Source organism: Trichoplusia ni, chromosome 1 (genome assembly GCF_003590095.1).
Source record: "Trichoplusia ni isolate ovarian cell line Hi5 chromosome 1, tn1, whole genome shotgun sequence".
In the NCBI taxonomy this organism is placed as follows: Eukaryota; Metazoa; Arthropoda; class Insecta; order Lepidoptera; family Noctuidae; genus Trichoplusia; species Trichoplusia ni.
The window spans coordinates 4,412,034-4,430,697 of NC_039478.1; the positions used below are offsets into that span (position 1 = coordinate 4,412,034).

The window sequence follows — 18,664 nt, forward strand, 5'->3', positions numbered from 1 at the left end:
AATTGATTTGTCACGCATTACGCAGTTAAACTGAGAATTTTATTGTTACAAACCATCGGAGCAATTTCTTAGTGCATTCTATACTTATTTTTAGGCATGAAAGAAAAACGACTTAATGTCTTTTACAATAAAGTCTCTTTTTGTTTTGTTATTGTCACCGAGGTTCGCGGGCGTGGCATGTGGTCTGCGTCGGCGCTTAGCTACCGGAGAGATCGGACTTTGTACCGCCAAGGAAACATGGAAACCAAGTACCAACGCGATATAAATTTAGATTAACGAGGAGGTGTGGCTCAATACATCTAAAGTCGTCTTATCTTATTTTTATATCGGATAGTCGTTCTACGTAACAGCGCCTTGCTCATGCTTACATCCCAAAAACGTGAACGTTACTTATCGGCTATCGGCAAATTACATTTTAATTATACTACCCATTAAGTTTAACGAACTGGAAGTATTGAAGTTTTTACTGACGATTTATGGAACGGCAAAATGTCACCTGTTAACAAAACCTGATGCGATTTACATGTTTTGGCAACACAACTTGGAGAAACGGGAAATGCTCCTTTCGCGGGCGTTCTTAATGACGTCGCTCAGTACAGTTCACACAAAGACTTTCTTTTTATGAAGTACCTTGTAAGTACGTACCAAAAGTCATCGGCTCTTAAGTAGGATTCACACTCTCGCCCTTCCAACGATTGCAAAATGTCATTCCACGGGTTATGGCCTCGACCAGTATAAATTGTTCTTAAGGACCAAACGGTCCTTTTGAGCTTAATTCAGTTCAAGAAGATACAGAAATAACTTTAACGTTGCTTGTGAAAGCTCAAAACATTTCCGAGAAAATCGTTTAATGTTATCTTATTTTTTGATCTTAACACTCAGAATATATTTTGGTAAACAGTGAACTTAATAAAATTTGTAGCAGAAACTGAGATAAATACAATACGTAAAGTAGCGAATCTTCAACAATAGATCGCGTCTTGCAGTATTGCTATTTGCAATGTCACATGACTTTACTGCATTGCATTCAATATTTAATAGAGTCTGACAGAGAAATATGTCATGTATGACGTTGCCTGTGAACTATCTTCATATTTCCTACCAGTAAAGAGGTCTGACCTCAACATATCAATTGACTCACATTAATTGCAAACAAAACGCGAGCGTGTATTTTTCTCGAAATGTCTTTGTTAAATGTCTTAAGACAGTTGAGTTTGTTATTTTTAGATGGATGATCTCAAACGACTTCAAAATTAATTGTAATTAGCGAGTGACATAAAAGGAACGTTTATCAGTTACTGTTTCTGAACGTTTTCAGCTGACTTTGGAAGTGAAGAAGGTGGAGATTCTCAATTGCTCTATTTTTTTTTTATGTTTATACCTCAGAATTTCGGACTGAATTTACCGATTTTGTTGACTTTTTCATTTAACATGAATAGTTACCATTCGGTGCCATAGAAAGATTGAAGTTACTTGTAGGTTTTCGTTTTTAAAACAATATTAAAATTCATAGCAAAGTTACGTCAGTGAAGGTTAAAAAAGTCAAGCTTGGAATGGCTCATATCATTTTCAATTCTCTCCACGCCTTCTTCGTGGTCTAATTGCTTTCCACGGACTCTAAAAAATTATGCTTATTAAATGAAATGTACTTAGTGACAATTTATAATCGCAAACTGATAACACCAAAACACTTGGTCACAGAAGTGTCCTAAAGTAAGCTTCTAAACCTCATTTACATTTGAATACTTGTCTTCTTAATCCCAACTTAGATATGGCATTAAGATTTAAAACAAATACAATCAATTCAATACCAGATAGGGTACCTTGCCAGTGCCACGTTTATTAAACGGAGTTTTCCTAGACAACGAGTCACGTTGCGTATCGCATGTTATAAAACGGGAACTAGTACTCCAATGATAATAACTGCGTACTATAGATAATGGATGATATAAATATATGTATAACAATGTAACTTATCATCGCTACAGGTTAACAATGAAAAAAATGGGAATTTGGATTGAATTAGGAGGCTTTACCTACGTAATTGTGTTCTAAAAAAATTTTTTTATAAGAAAAAGAAAAAAAATCTTTTCTCTATTTTGAGTTGTCTGACTGAAAACACCAAAGCCAAGTAAAATAGAAGTTGTACGTAAATACGTTTGTGTGGCAAAATTGTGACTCAAAAGACAACAGTTTACTAGATGATGTAAGTCGCACATTACTATGTTCCAAAAACAATTGTTTTTTTAATAATTTTCACTGATACTTGTGTACACTTGTAGACCCTACAAGTATTGACGTAAAACAAATGATTCAATCAACTATTGATTGATAAGAATCGCTTGTCATGTTCGAGTTAAAATATGCATTGATGATGACAGTCGTGATTACCATAACAATCTCGTGTTTACATACATACATAACAACTATGATGGGTTAGAACACGTTACAAGGAAAACAAGGACTTGGGAATTGTACGCGACTCTAAGGACCAAAAACAAAAGAGCAAGAGAAGAGCATAATGGAAGAAGATTTGAATAATATTGAAGTATAGGTAATTAATAAGACCAAAGGAAAAGGATGACAAGGTTGTTATCGATGATTGATGACGATTATTTCGCCTAATGGCGGCAGTGTAAAAGCGTCAGCTCATGAATACATGGTTAAGGACTCCGGTTTTGTATGAAACTAGCCAGGCCGCGGGCGATCCCGATATTTAAAACGTATGAGAATAACGTTATTATATTTAATAAGAATGATAGTCTCAATGAGAGTTATTTGCTATAATGATTATATTTGTCCTGTATTTGTTTTACAAGAAATACAAAAAGTAACAGACAATAATAATTGTCATTGAAACTGTAATGGCTTCTTTCCAACAAATGCTAGGCTTGAGGCTTCTCTAGTAAATCATTAGTTGTCCATGAGAAAATAACTCATACATTCCATCGTAAAAATGTTTTAAACATCGATATTCTCGGCTTTTTACTTTCACACTAATATTTTAAAGAGGAAAAGATTTGAGAAGTATTACGAGATAATCTTAGCTATTCTAACCAAGTGTCATTTCTACAGATGGATAACGCTGAAATGTATGGAAATGACATTTCGTTTTTATTATTCCGTGACTTAGAACGATCATTTAAATGCATTCGAGCGAATTCGAATGTCAACGTTTGTCAAAATGTCAAATATTTTCCGAACCGATTTTCTTTATTCCTTTTTCAAAAGAAATTTTATTTTTTAAGTGTCATAGGCATGGGTATGGATCGGTTATGTTATATTTACATAAGCATGAATAATATTGACACAAGGTATGTATTAACCGTATGTCATAGTGCACGGCGTTGAATGAATGACGTTCGTGGCATGCGTTGCCTGCGTGAAGCAATATAATATCTTGTATTGATTTGCAATCATCAGGTCAAATGACGTACTTTCTTAGAACTGACCCTTCTTGTTTATCCATACTAATGTTGTGTTTTGAACGATACATTTCTCTTTGAAACTAATATGTTCAAAATCAACTGTAATTCGGCCATCGAATCATTTCTTTGACTAAAATATTTGTATGCGACATGCGTAATACACATGATATTTTACGTCAGTAATAAGTAGTTAATTTATACATATTCTATTAATTATCATCTGTTTGTTCAATTGTTTAAAAAGGAAGACACTGAGAATTACAATAAAAATGGTCCTTCGGTACTAATTAAAAAAATGTAAGTTTTTATAATTACCTATACACTTCTGCAGAGCTTGTTAATGAAAAGTATTGCAAGAACCTCTTTTATGCTTATTTATTATTGATAATTAAATTAAGACGCTCAACATAATTTTATGCTTACATTTCACTACAACTAAGTTTGTCATCGCAACAAAAAACCTTACCTAATTCCAACATAATTGTATAAACGCTGCGTAACATGTTTTAGAAGAAAACAAAATAGTTGGGTGGCGTGATAATACGTCATGATATAATTACTGTCACTCCTCAGGGGTCAACGGAAAAAAAGACACACTGAAGTTCCAACTGGTTTTCTAAATTGGTATATTTGCCATTTCCAAAGGTTACCCGAAATAATATTTTTTATAATAATGTTGTTATGGAAATTACTACCGATCTGTTACTATGAGCTAGTCCACGTAACAGCAACTAAACGCCGACCATCACTTCAAGTCACTTACAGTTGTACAAGTGAGATAGCGCTCTACATTCCGTATAGCGGCGTCTCTTTCCCACAACCGTAAAAGTTACTTTATTCACAAATGACGGTATGTAGTACTACTGCGACCACGCCCATTATTGAAAGACCAACGTTTTGTAACACGTGCGATTAACCAACATGCCCTCGAAACATCAAAACATCTCGATATCTACAACAATCATTGGTCAATATTTATAAAAAGATTATGAATGTTATTTCTAAATTGTTTTTAAATTGATTATTTCATCGTTCATGTTTCTCTACTGTAATATATTATGCTTACACAAAAGTATGAATGCTAGAAACACAAAACGAGTATTAGCAAATAAAATATCTTAAGTCTCCACCACGATATCTAAAAGAAGGTCTATTGCAACTTTAAATGCGAGACAGCGCAATACACAGTGTATAGGCATCCCGCTCACACAGAAAAAACCTACCTTTAAGAAATCGTGGTGGGTCACAGAGCAGAAATATTTACAGTGCAAAAACACAAGGCAAAATTTAATTTATGTGATACTAGTGTTGCCATATGGAGATAAATGTGTGTACCAGTGAAAAACAAGTTTATCGTAATGAATACATAATTTCGTGAAGTCTTTGTACTATGCTATGTAAACATTATGTGGGGGCAAGTTCGATAGTCAACATAGCAACACACCCACTGATAATTTGCAGGGGACGAAGTAGATAGCAATGACAAAAACATGTAATCTTTATACATCTAATACTTATACTTTTATTTTGTTTCATTTAACTTGTTTTAACAGCCAGTGATATGGCAGCCATTTTGTTTTGCTGCCATCGTATCAGTCTATAATTTGTAAATCCATCATTTATATTTAGATTGTTATTAATGTATTATATTTACTTCAATATATCATAGAGATTGCATTGCATCGATTGATCTTTAAGCATTTTATCAAATTTTCAATATTATCGATAGTTACATGGAAGCATTGATTATTACGTCACGCTGAATGATAAAATATTTTTTCATAAGCAAATATATTATTAATGAAACGGTCCTACTAGCGCTGTAGGCAAGCGAGACACAACACTATTATTACTATTTTATTTCACTGTTTCTATCCTCCTAATCGGGGGCGTGGCTGTGACGTCACAGCGCGCGATTAGCAACGCTTAGTTGTTCTTTTTTTTAGACACGTCGCGCATCGACATTCATACGACTGAAATAATGTCAAACTAAAAAAAAACATTTTTTTTAAATTCAATGACAGTTTTTTTTTCAACGTTTTTTGTTATGAATATTTTAATCTCCGTTTCTTGTTTCAGCCAGATAAATAGGTACCTAGTGGTAAGGCCATCTTTGAAAGGTCGGGGACCGATCACACGTAACATCGTGACTGTGTCTCGTCATTCACGATCGATATGGGTACATCTCTACTTCATCTTTGACCACACGTGTCATGCGTTTGTTAGTTTATACGTGATAGAAAATTCCTGTTTATTAACTCTTGTCATCGTAATAAATGTGATATCAAATATAAGTACCTATGTCTTTAAATGTGACTTGTTTGACCTCTCATTAAGTTTCACGGTAGTTAAACGTAGAATCTACATTATCTGTGATATAATTATTGTAAGTAAAACATGCTCATCTTCAAAATATTCCAGACGTATTACACTTATGTTAGTCCCCCTTTTTCCATCCTCTATTTCAAACAGAGTCATGAATTTCGTTACATAGAAAAAATATGGACTCTTGATCCTACCCTGCATAGTTTTAAAATTTAGATACTATGTTTCTAGAACCTCTAAACGCCATAAAATAACGACGTTCCATCCAGCAATTGCATCTATTACAAAGTTATTTTTAGTAAAGTACAAAGTTCAAATGGTCTTTTCTTATACTCATCTGGCAACGCTGTAGCCGAGGGCAATTGACCGTACGATTGCACATCGCCTTGTGTTAAACATTTCATTGGCTGTATAACCCACATACATTCGCCTTTAAAAATACTTAGAGATATGTTTTTTTGTGACGACTGATCTCATTTTACATAAACTCATTACACATGTATAGACATTTAGTGATGGATTTGAGTTGGAGCCAACCAGGTCACCTTACTCTAAAGACTAAAATACTATTTAGTTTACCAACACGTTTTAATAAGCCATAGAAAAAAAATGAATCACGCCATTCTAACTACAATCAATATTGTTCCGACTGAATTGGAAAATTGATGACCGAATGAATGAAAACCGCAGTTTATTGCGGAATCGACGTAACGTGTCATAAAATCTCTATGTAAAAGGAATTTGTTTATATTTAATGATCCTTTTCAACTATTTGAGCAGGCAGGAAAATATTTTTATTGAGAAAAGAACAAAAATAATTTTGTCAGGCACAACTAATGGCAAACTATTGATTGTCAGTGTTCAGTGCTCCATATCAGATAAAGGTCTAATGCGATACCTAATATCTAAGTTGGGCCTTATCGTGCACGCTAAATGTGAAGGTAAAATTAGATGTCAAATGGTTTCGCAGAAAATTTGTCAGTCCAGACTGTATGTTGTTGGCGTTTTGCCATGCATCTGCACTGCTGCCACATATTGCCATGAAGTCATGATACGACATTGAAAACTCATTTCACGATAGCCTTAGACATTATGCCAAGTTTTACTAAAACTTTAAATTCAGAATTGGCTGTAAAGAAAAGCGACTTAATTCGAAATGCTTTGAAAAAAAAAACATTCTAAGCACGTGAGCCGTCAAATTCAAATGTTGTTCTACGACTGGTTTTGTTTTTTAACTTAAGTTGATAATTGTTGTGACATGCTGCCAAGCCCTTTTTGCTATCCACAATATCAGTGCTGCGAATATGATGTACATGATCTATTAAATAATTTGAAGGCTATGTTTGGCAAATTGCTTTTAAGTAACGAATAAAGTTTTGTGAATTATATTATTGCCTTGCAAAAACTATTTACTGAACAAAGAAGGCGGAAGACTACCTGTTTTAGCCTTATAGGCATGATTTATTTAGATGGAGGCCTGTCCGCAACAACCAAAGACATTGAAAACGTGTGTTATTGATTTTTTGGAACATTGCTTTGCAAGAAGCCGTGCGATCGTTTTTAAATATTTCAGGCTATAGTTTACCTTTAAACTTTCAGGGTCGCAAGGTGTAAAGGATATCCTATGAATATTGTATAGTTATAACGTCCTCTAAGGACGACATCGTGCAATATGCTTTTAAGGTTTTGAGAAAATCATTTGTTTTTTTATGTGTAATTGTAACATCTCACGAATGAGGATATTTTAAATAAATGCCATGGTTAAATAAAGAACATTAAGATTCGGCTCAACAGTGAAGGTGTATAAATTTACAATAATAAACTTAAAATACAATTAAAGCCAGAAGTTGCAAATCAATAACACCTATTATTTTTAATCAATATTGACCTTACAAATAACAATAGTCAAGACATATTTCAAATAAAACTATGTAGGCCTTATTCAACAGGACTTCTATTTTTAAACTTTCACGTTATATCTGGACAAAGTTTTGATAACGAGTCATTTGCATACATATTTACAGGGAACATGAGAATAAAAAGGCATGGTACCCAATTGCAAAACAGAATAAGACCGATTTTTCTTATGTCATCAATAGCCATTTCCTAAGTATTCCAAAATATAAAAAGTATTTTCTAAACAGTTTAGTACGACCTAGAAAATTACATAAATGTATGTCAATACCATTAGTTGTGAAACTATAAAAGCCAGTTCCTTTACAAAGTAAACTATACCACGTCGTGACTAAGAGACTGTACACACTTAACAATATGTCTGAAAACTATTGGAACCATTGTATTGTTATTATAGAGGCAGAATATTAAGAAAAAAATTGACGGTTGTACACGTATCAGAAAAAGAAATTAGCTAAACTTACCAGTTGCCAAAGCCCCGTGGAGTGCTTTTTCTTTGTCCTCCATCATGGCGTGTGCGGTGCTTGCTCCTGGTGCCATCACAATCCTCCTGAGAGACGGTCTCCTTGCTAAAGCGACGATGTGTTTAACGCGGTGCTGCTGTGGCGCTCTTCGGCGTCGCGTGCGCACTCTCTGAAGGCCTCCAGGCGACTGTCCGCTAACTCCACTCGTTATCACTGAGCGAACCTTATCAGCTCCGCGGCAGTGATTACTGAACAACCATATAATAGCTGAATAGATTTTGCAATATATTAACCAAAAATATAAGTACCAGTCGCCCTGGATGCTGAGTAACGCCATCAATAGCGATCTGAAACAAAAAAATAGAACAATCAATAAGTTGCAAAAAAATAATCATATGACTTCTTAAAGATAAGAAGTATAAATCTTGTAGAATCTTTACATAAGTTTCCTTTTGATTAAAAACGAATATTTCATGGTATTTCGCATTATAAAGATTACTGTGGATTGATTTATTCGTTTTTAAATGGTGTGAGACATATCTTAAAATCCATGAAATTCTTGAGACTTCAAGCATGTGAAGTAGTAGGTAAGGCGGCAAAAAACTACAATGTGACCATTGATAATAACGTTAGTTACCTACTATCAACTGAACTCTTTGTTAGTGTTGGTGATATAATCAGTTATAATTAATATTCACTCATTTATAAACATGGAGAAAAAATACCGGAAGATTTTATGTCGATTCTGAAAGTTTTTATTTCAGGTAGGTCATTTTTCAGGCTCTTAAACTTTACAATGATGTACGGTAAAAAAACGTCATTCGTATAAAGAAAAACCAAAGAGAATCTAACCTGGAACCGGAAAGAAACTCGATAAAAAGTTTTTAAAAATAAATAAAAGAACAGTATTCGTTGTAAATTTTGTATTATAGCTTGGCATCCCCGTTATAATTATACAATCTGAATTCTGAGGACCCTCTATACGGGCTACGAGTTGCGACTCCTGTCCGGAACTGCAATATCTAATGCTGATAGAGGCAGTGGTTGGCCACCTTAGTTTTCGTAATAATATAAAACTAGCGAGGTGTTGAGTAAAAGTCAGACCTTAAAAGGAAAGAAACCCAAAGATTTAGTACCCCGGTAAGGGCGAAACTTATCGGATGTTGGCTATGTATTGTTTCCGTCAAAAAACCGTGCATCTATGAGTAAAATGCAGCCTATTTAGATAGTCAATTTGTAATGAATTCAGGAAATTTAAAGTGCTTTCCTTATTATGGATACCCAGAATGGTTTATTTTGAATAGTTGAGAGACTACCAATCAGATTTTGGGGCAGCATGACATTTACTCAAAAATAAACACTATTTTTTTGATGTAGAGGAAGGAAGATGTTAGGTTACGTCACTAGCGTAGCCTTTCTTTGGCTGGAAGAAAGTTTAAACTTGACTAAATCATACTGGTTTTGCCTTAGTATTGTTTATCGTCTAGAAAACAAGTTTATTTGCAAGTAAGTTTACAAACGTGAACCGCGAATGATGAAACCGTGAATAAAATTTCCATAATTTATGCTATTGTTTGTTATCTTTGTGTACTTTCTGCTGTCAATATTTTCCATTCCATATAAATATAATAATGATATAATTAGTTCCTTATTTTCAATAAATTACCGAGAAATGAGGTGAAAGAGTATTTATTTCCATCGTGCATCGTGATGACCATAAGTCAACCAATCAAACCAGCCTATCTTGGTCTGGTCCATTACTGAATATCTACCTCCCAGAGCAAAATGATCAATAATAATCAAGATTTACCTTTGCAATAAAGAAGCATTTTTGTATCGGTGGACCATCTTATTCCTTATAATCGTATATATAAAACTTATAACCCAAAAGCTGAATCTACGCTCTACACTGAGGCTGAACAAACAAAAACAAAACAAATACGATTGAAGAAATTCGGAAATCTATCATGAAAACATTTGCTTCTGTGGAACAGTTGTAAAAAAAGAAGACTATCCAAAATCATCGAAAAACTCAGGGTTAAGGGTTCGTGCACATTTTCCTTAAAAACCGTGAGCTAAAAATACAACACGCTGAAAGTTAAGAGTTTGCACCATGTTCCGTAAGTACCACATTAAAAAAAAACGTGAGCTAAGAATACAACACGTTTAATCTTTGAACCCAATTTTACCACGACTACAGACGTCTTGTCCTACAATTTCCCTTTGTAATCATGAAGGCGAGGCATTGTTGTTCAATTCTCGACGGTGGCTGGTGGCGGCTCGTGCCCATCACAATGGCCTTTTAATAATAAATAAGATAGTTACGAGATTGCTCATCCAGTACCTACTCGTAGGACCTATCTCGTCATGATTATATAATTCGATGCTTAAGAAATTGCAGAAAGTAACGTTTGTCCTGTCTCCATAAGCGCTTTTTTTCTTTATGTCAGTAATTACCAAATTATTGGACAACACCATAATGGCAATAGTAAAACTCAATGGTATTGGAGAGCCCAAAAAATTGTATTTGAACATTTTGAACACTAAAAATATAAAAGGGCTTTCTAAGGGCCTTAGAAAGGGCCTTAGATCCGTCAGAATTGAATTTTGTTTCAATTGAATTGAGATCGATTTTGTAATCTGAGTATCTCTACTAATACGTATCTATACTACTGTACTGACTACTCTGTAACCCGACATTTGCTTCAATATGTGTAGAAGTGGAGAACGAAATGGAGTGTTCTGGCAGATCCTTGAATCACAGTGAGTGAGTAAGTAAGCATATTTAATTCATAGACCATTTCATGACGTAATCTATTGAATCTTTTATAAGATTAAAGTTTAAGGACACCTATAAATACTTTTTAATTAACCTTAAAACCCGTCAAGGCTAAAACTCCTTCTTTTTTTTCTTTTCTTTAAAGTTCTTTCATGTCTATGCTGCCTACCGGATGTGCTGACGTTTATAAGTAATGTAACGCCGTTATATGATCTATTAAATAACAACAATGTTACTTGAGCATGTACACAGACAGGGTGCAATGTAGCTATAAAATAAAACCTTGGCGGTTAACCTCAATAGAAAATTTTGATGACGCTGCAATGATCACGAAGTTCTACACGTACATTATGGTATCTACATATTTAAAATAACGGTCATAAGTTCTACACGAATATTATGATTCTTACTTGAAATTAGAGTTGCTTTTGTAGTTTGGGTCTGGTAATTTGAATATCAGATAAAGAAAATACTACAATTTTAACATTTACTTAAGCTTATGCTCTAAAAGTGGCTGGAAATGCAATTGAGGTCCTTGAGAGTTTGACTGTCTGAAATAATTCGCAACGCCTAGAAGGAACAATTAAATAAATCTCAAGATCTTCGAGCTAGGTCTCGCTCGGACTTTTAGATCAATATTTAATAGAGATCATATGTATTTACAATTCTCGTGACACGATATTAATTACCTTACTCTTCCGAAACTGCTTAATCGATTTCCATGATAGTTTATTTTATACGCATAGCGACTTCTATGTATTTAAGCCTGTATTTTTATATTAGTATGGAATGTTTTTTTCGCTTGTAATCGATACTAATATACATATGAAGCTGAAGAGTTTGTTTGTTTGAAATCTCAGGAACTACTGGTTCAAATAGAAAAATTATTTGTGTTCAATAGATAATTCATCGAGGAAGGTTTTAGGCTATATAACATCACGCTGCAACTAATAGGAGCGAAGATACAATAGAAAGAGTGGCAAAAACGGGGAAAAGTATTCATCTTCGAGGGCTTCCGGTCCAAAATTCCTTACTTATATCTTCTAACCACGCAGACGAAGTCGGGGGCAACAGCTAGTAATTTATATTGCAAATCAACGTCTGTCGGGTCTTAAAGATGATGATGAATTACCTATTCTATGAGCCTACATGTGCCTAAGTATCGATATTTCATTATTCTTCATCTATTCTATAAGCCGACGTTAAGTTACAAAACAAATTAATATACAGTGTTGTGGAAGGTTTTATAATAGCTTCTATTTAAAATAAAATATGGAGTTCCCGGTTACATAAACATACAGGTAGTGAATATAATTTTCCTTGTAGATTAAATTATTGAAGTACAAACTACTAGCTACACTAGCAATTTCTTCTAGGCAGAATGGCAAATCTTGAAGTTTGTTCTTTATGTGACTTGAGATAAGGTTTGCATTCATAAAAAATATAAGCATTTCGTATGATCATTGCCTTTAAAAACACGTGTTTTTGTTTACAAAAATATGTGGCTAATGAGAATTTAACAACCAACAGTTTTTGTTGTAATTTGCACAGAATTTACCTCGTAGGGATGCGGATTTGGTTGAAGGGGTTATTTGTTTAAATAATTATAAACCTTTATCGTGTAATATTATTTTTATCTACAATTTTAATGCTTAACTAATTGCTGGTAGTTTCTATCAGGATTACCCGTCCAGTTTCGGACTCTTGAATCCTTAATCATGAGCTGAAGCGGAGCGCATGAGCGTCTAGAGATAGTCACATGGGAACGGAATTGGTGTGTGATTTTTGGGTTGTATAATTTAACTGCATCCTTTCTTAAAATCTCGGAATAAAAAACCTCAATAACCAAAAGAGGTACATTTGCCTTATCTTTTTGGCTACATTTTGAGGCAGCTGGAGGTAACCGGGTCATTAGATAACAGCAAAACATTCCTGGAAGCCATATTGTGAACTAATTTATCTCGTCATCTTGACACTCGTGTCTGAGTGGTTAAAACCGGCGGTAACCGATTACAACCGGATTCAAAACAACTGTTTGATCCGGGTTTATAATGTTAACCTGATAAGTATGCACAGAGTAAACAAACCAGTCACGGAATCAAGTTTCAACATAACCATTTATGAGATTGGATGAATTTGGAGTATATAATTAAAAGTCTCTTAGCGGTTTTATATTTCTGGTTGCTACAAACAGTTATGGTCATATTTTTGCTCGGTGAAAGAGTAAAAGCTCTCGAAAAGCCTTCGGGTAAATCCTCATGGGCTTGTACGTACAAAAGGAAAGGTAAGCCGGCTAAACCACCGGAATGCTTCAACCTTCCCTTGTACCTAGGACCACAAGAGCGCGATGCAAGCTACCGAGACGCTCATTCTGTAGCCACAACTTAAAATAAATATTAACCTGCCTTAAGCTATCTAAGGGAGAATTGTGCCAGAAAAATTTACCTTCGTTTTACATCGTGATTCCAGCGTAAGCATACATGCTTTTCATGGAACCGATGTCACAATTGTTCCCCTATTCTGATATTGACAATGGCCAATTATTGAATGGGAGTTGGATTAAATTTGAAATTATTCCTATTCTTTTAAGCATTTTGCCAACACAATCATTGTATTAACCGTGAGTATTCCGCCCCTTACTGAATTTCCAATTACTGTGTTGAAAAAATGCTTAGAAATAATACGAAAAGTGTAAATTTAATCCAATTTTTGTTCATTCATCGGCCATTGTAAATTGCTGAATTGGGGCCCTGGAATTTTTGCTTGCATTCAGTTGAAAAGCATTCAAATGCTGACGTACTGTAATACAATATTGTTTTAACAAATACGTTACATGATAGTGGCCTTCTTCGCGTACTTTCAGTGGCCCTGGTGTATCAAGTATTTTCTACTCGTGTCTTAACTTCAAAGCGATTTTACTGTTGAAGGTATGTACTTTATTAAGTAGCTATTATTTATTAATTTATTTACACAAATATTAATGTTCATCTGGACTATGCTCCCAATTCTAAAGACAATTTTGTAGATGACATAATTTTGTTAATTTATAGATTTAACCTAATAGAAGTAATTATTTACTGTTGGAGGTAGATTAAATTCAATATTTTCTAAGCACTGAATGCTTGCTGCATTGAAACCTGACGCCATGAATAGCTTGTTGTGAAGTCTGATCTGTCTGGAGCTGTAGAATGGTAGACGTCCTTTATTAAAGTATCTGTGAGTTTCCACAGAGGTGAAGCAGAGCATGAACTTACAAGGTTGACGAGTTGAGAATATTAATACTCCTTTGTTTGTGCCCCGGGTTATAACGGACCGTTTGTTTGTTTATATTAACGTAATATATGTCGTTAACGCCATGCCAGAGCTGTCTGATCACCGTCATTAAACAACCATTGTCCTAGTTTCTATACCGAAACAAGTCTATTTCGAGAAGTTATGAAATAGTTTTTTGTGACTCTGATTACCGATTCCTATAAAGCAATTATGCAGTTTACTGTACTGCACTTTACTGTTTTATGTATTGAGCAATGCTTTTATTATTTACAACCGCTGCCCATATGTTTTGTCAATGCGATATGTTAATAATACGTTGCATAGGCAAGCAGGCGTTCTAGAATGGTCACAGTACATTCATTTGCATACCTGGTTATAAAATATGATGTAAATAAAGTTTGCTTGTCCTTACCTGCTTCGGCAACTAAATTCTTCCTTCGCAATAGTGATCGGAGGATGTGTGTCGTATAAAATGCACCAAATCGTGGCGCATAGCAGTGCGCCCGTGAATAGCGATGAACGTTTCAATACACATTCGCAATAAGTCCCAGTAAACGTCTAATATCAACTTCTTAACCAAAACTCTCCCCCAACATCGCACAGGAAATGTAACACAGTAATTATACAGTTTCGTATCTTTGGTCCTGCGTTTATAAATAAAACGTCGCGGCGTTGCCTCGTCCCTTCTCTATTTCACGCCGGACCTTATTTTACTCATTGTAACTCGTTTTCGACGTCCGCGAACAGGTAGAACTTTTGTATTTGTGATTTAACGCACAATAGAAGTGTTTACGTAGCCGCACAGTTTGATAACGTGGACTGTTGACTGGCGTCGGGTCGCAGCGTGGCGAAAGCGATCCGAGATAATGTGGAAGGGAGCCGTCAGCCGGACAGCGAGCGAACTGGCTTCGTGAGCCTTCGTGTGACATCGATTCTCGTTCGTGCGTAGTCGGACGGAGCGCGCTGGTGTGGTGGGAGTACGTTGTGCTGTACTTTTCTGGATGTAGACAAGTTTATTCATAAATAGCAAGCTATCAGTACACTTGGAGAAAACAGGGTTGAAAACATGAACACAAACAAACACATCCATCATGTTATTTGTTGATTCTTCAATAAAACACTTAATTGTTATGCTGCCATGCTGTAGCCAATTATTTGTCAAGTATCAATTGGAGCCTTCAATCCGTATTAGCAACCAATCTTCTTGGAGTGATTAGAGATACCAGACCAAATATACGGTCTGCCGCTAAGGGTTAGCGGCAAAAAGCTTTTATTATGGCTAGGATCAATTAAAAAGCAATAGCGAGTAAGATCACGATCAGTTTCCCAAAAATAATGATTTGTCATTTTTTTGGAGTCCAAAATTTTCCTAGTTCCTTTTTTAACCTTTCTTTACTTAAGGATAGAGCAGCTAGCATAATCAAATATCTTTTTGGACATAAGCTAAGGCAATGAATGCAAAATAGATTACAGGTGACTACCTCTCTGTTCGGTCTAGAAACTGGATTCAAGAAAGTTTAGGTACCTCAATTTAGAAGAGACCAAAATCCTCTGAAGGAGTATCTCTGCAGAGACCGTTTTTGTTTAAAATCTTCTCCGTGCCATCCATAATTAATCAAAAATCACAAATAGGTACCTATTTAGAACTTTTGTTTCCATAGGCAACAATTGTTTTCATCGTTGAGATAATAATTGAACATAAACAAATGACTATCCTGCTAACACGTGTTAGGCGACAAGATGAGTAATTCCCTCTCTACTATTATATAATTTTATGGGAATATTATGGTTAGAATTCGTAATTTCCATAACAAACTCTCCCTTTGTTACATCAGAGGATTATTGTATAACAGAACCATACGAAAGGCACCAATATCTTTGTTTAGACAATTATCATAATTAAACTTATATTTAGAAACATAATATATCCGCGGAAGGGCAGACAGTCACTTTGAAAGTCAATTTAAAAGATTATGTGTAATTAATTAGTAATTATCTATGTTTATCAACTTTTGTTTCGGCCAAGTCTCTCTACTGTATAATCGTAAATGTTTTACCTGTCAAGCGCACACACGCCAAACGTAGGTAAGTCCTAAATTATTCGTACCTTTAAGAGAAAAGGATTTATTTAAGAGTAATGTGATCGCAGTCTAACATTAAAGGATGCGACTATTTTTGTCCGCCAACAGTCGTTTGTCCGTTGACCGCGCAATCAAATGTAATCATATGATTTGAAGTTCGAGTTCGCATACCTGCTTTACCTGATGATTCATGATAGATCTAAGTATTCTCATTTATACTACTAATGTTAACAACCCCCTAATGTTTTTAGGCAAAGCTAACTAAGAATTAATAGACTTAAAAAATATTAAAAACCCACGTTTTTAAATGTCACTCCATTCAAAATTAGGGTATTAGGGGTTTGAAGCTACCCTGAAAATTTCAACCTACTACCTTACCGGGAAGTGCCTCAAAACTGAGTTTCAAAAATCCGACCGGAACGACAAACAAACAAACAAGAAAGAGAGTGTATAAAAACGTGGGGAAATGTTAATTCAGTTCGTTACACCTCATCCGCAGAACTTTATCACCTCATTCTTTCCTTGTGTGGAATACAAAATTGTTGATCTAGTTACCTCATCAAATGAAAAGAAATGGCTTCAATGTAATTCCTGGCATTGATTAGCACTGGATCCAATTTGGGATGAAGATCATGTTTTAAAAAAACATTAATTTGGAGCTTCAAATGATAAACCGTATAAATAGGTGCATAATTAGTTTCAATATTGATGAAGAATGAGGATCCATAATTCCCAATACTCTTTCAGCAAAGGTTTCGGTTTTTCCAAATAATACTCATAATTTAAATTATGCAGTTCGATTTATAAGGCTTAATATTTAAAGTATTCTTTGTTGCATATTACTAAATCATTCGTGTATCTATTCGTGTAGCAGTAAATTATCGAGTAAACGCAATGCCCTTGTATTAGCCGTGTGCATTTTGCACTTGCGTTAGTACCAACCTAACCTTAACACGAAAGCCATCGACACCATTTTAGCTTTGAAACATAGTTTTATAGTACTTAGGAATCGATTACATGACGTATTCTACTAATAAAGTCTATAAAAGCGAAAATTTGTCAATATGGATGTTTGTTCCTCTTTCACGCTTAAACCACTGAGCGGATTTATATGAAACTTTTTTGTAACTAAGATATAAACCACATAGGATAGTTTTTATCCCGATTTTATGTTACCGTTGGATCATTTTCGATATGTAGCGGGCAGGCCCGCGGGCAACAGCTAGTTAAACATAAATTGGGGGTATTTATAGCATCAAGCCTTTGAGTTGGTCTTCGCATGAACTTAGACAATATTTGAGGTTATGTTGGTGGCCCATGTCGATGTCGTACCGAGACCGATATTCGTTGAGGGGACTATTCTGAAAGTTGTACAGGAGTATATCTCCTTTTTTTGGTAAAGCGGGGGAATCCCTTGGGGTAGGTAACTTTTAGTGTCAGCCTCTTACTGACTAAACCTAAACAGTCGTACTACGTCATACGCGTTTATGTGTGGATGCATGGAAATGCATTGCAATCCTTTAGAGTTAGACATAGAAGTATGCCTCCCGGCCTAGATTACGCCACTAATTGTGTAAAAAAAATCGTATATTGCTGGGCCACTATTATAATATACTGTGAGAGCGGTGTACACCCCGCTGAAATTTTGGTGTATGAGCTGTCACAAGCAGAAATGGAAACTGTTTCTTTTCGTGTAGGATATAGCTTTCTACCAGTCTACACGGAACCTGTATATTATTATGACAGCACATACAACCCAGTGTTCTAAGATTACAACGCCAAACAAAAATCGGAATTCGAAAAAGATCTACTTCCTTTTTTATGGTAATCGACTGTGGTCTAAACAACAGTCGATTTCCCTAAAAAAAACTAAGTAGATCTTAAAAACCAACAGATTGAGTGTAGCTAAAGGTGCCTAGGTCAAAAGTATTTAATTACCAACGCACATGTTACTAACGAGAATTCTTGTTACTAAGCTACCATGATTAATAAAACGAAGTTATACTGCGTAATTATAATTAATAAAACGAAGTTATACTGAGTAATTATAATTAAATAAATATCTACAAAAATAATAATGCATCTTACATTAGTTTTTTTCTAGATAGGTGAAATAAGTAGAACATTTAATTAAGGCTTCATCAGGCGAGGTGCCGTGTGTTCAATTTATGAAAAAAGAGAACCCTTCCGTACCGAAAGGGTAAAACGGCATCCTATTACTGAAGCTCCACTGTACTAAAGATATGTTCTTGTTTGATGTATTTTCTGCCACTTAAAAATAAAGGAATATCGTTACAGACACAAATACTTTTGTGTTTGGCCCACAAATTTATTTGTCACCTAACTGATTTTTCGAGCCTATTTGTTCCAAACACTGTGTCGCAAACCCGACTCGCACTT

General features: G+C 34.9%; 1 protein-coding gene across 1 annotated transcript in view; it reads right to left on the bottom strand.

The window, feature by feature from the left end:
- The window catches only part of LOC113508960 (6-phosphofructo-2-kinase/fructose-2,6-bisphosphatase-like), a 29,447-nt gene extending 14,362 nt beyond the window's left edge, over window positions 1–15,085 (bottom strand). Inside the window, exons 1-2 of the mRNA XM_026892177.1 lie at window positions 14,596–15,085; window positions 8,132–8,478 (exon numbers count right to left, since the gene is read on the bottom strand). Of these exons, the coding sequence (XP_026747978.1) occupies window positions 8,132–8,468 (337 nt within the window). The 5' untranslated portion in view covers window positions 8,469–8,478; window positions 14,596–15,085. The remainder of the gene's footprint in view (window positions 1–8,131; window positions 8,479–14,595) is intronic.
- Window positions 15,086–18,664: the final 3,579 nt, after the last annotated feature.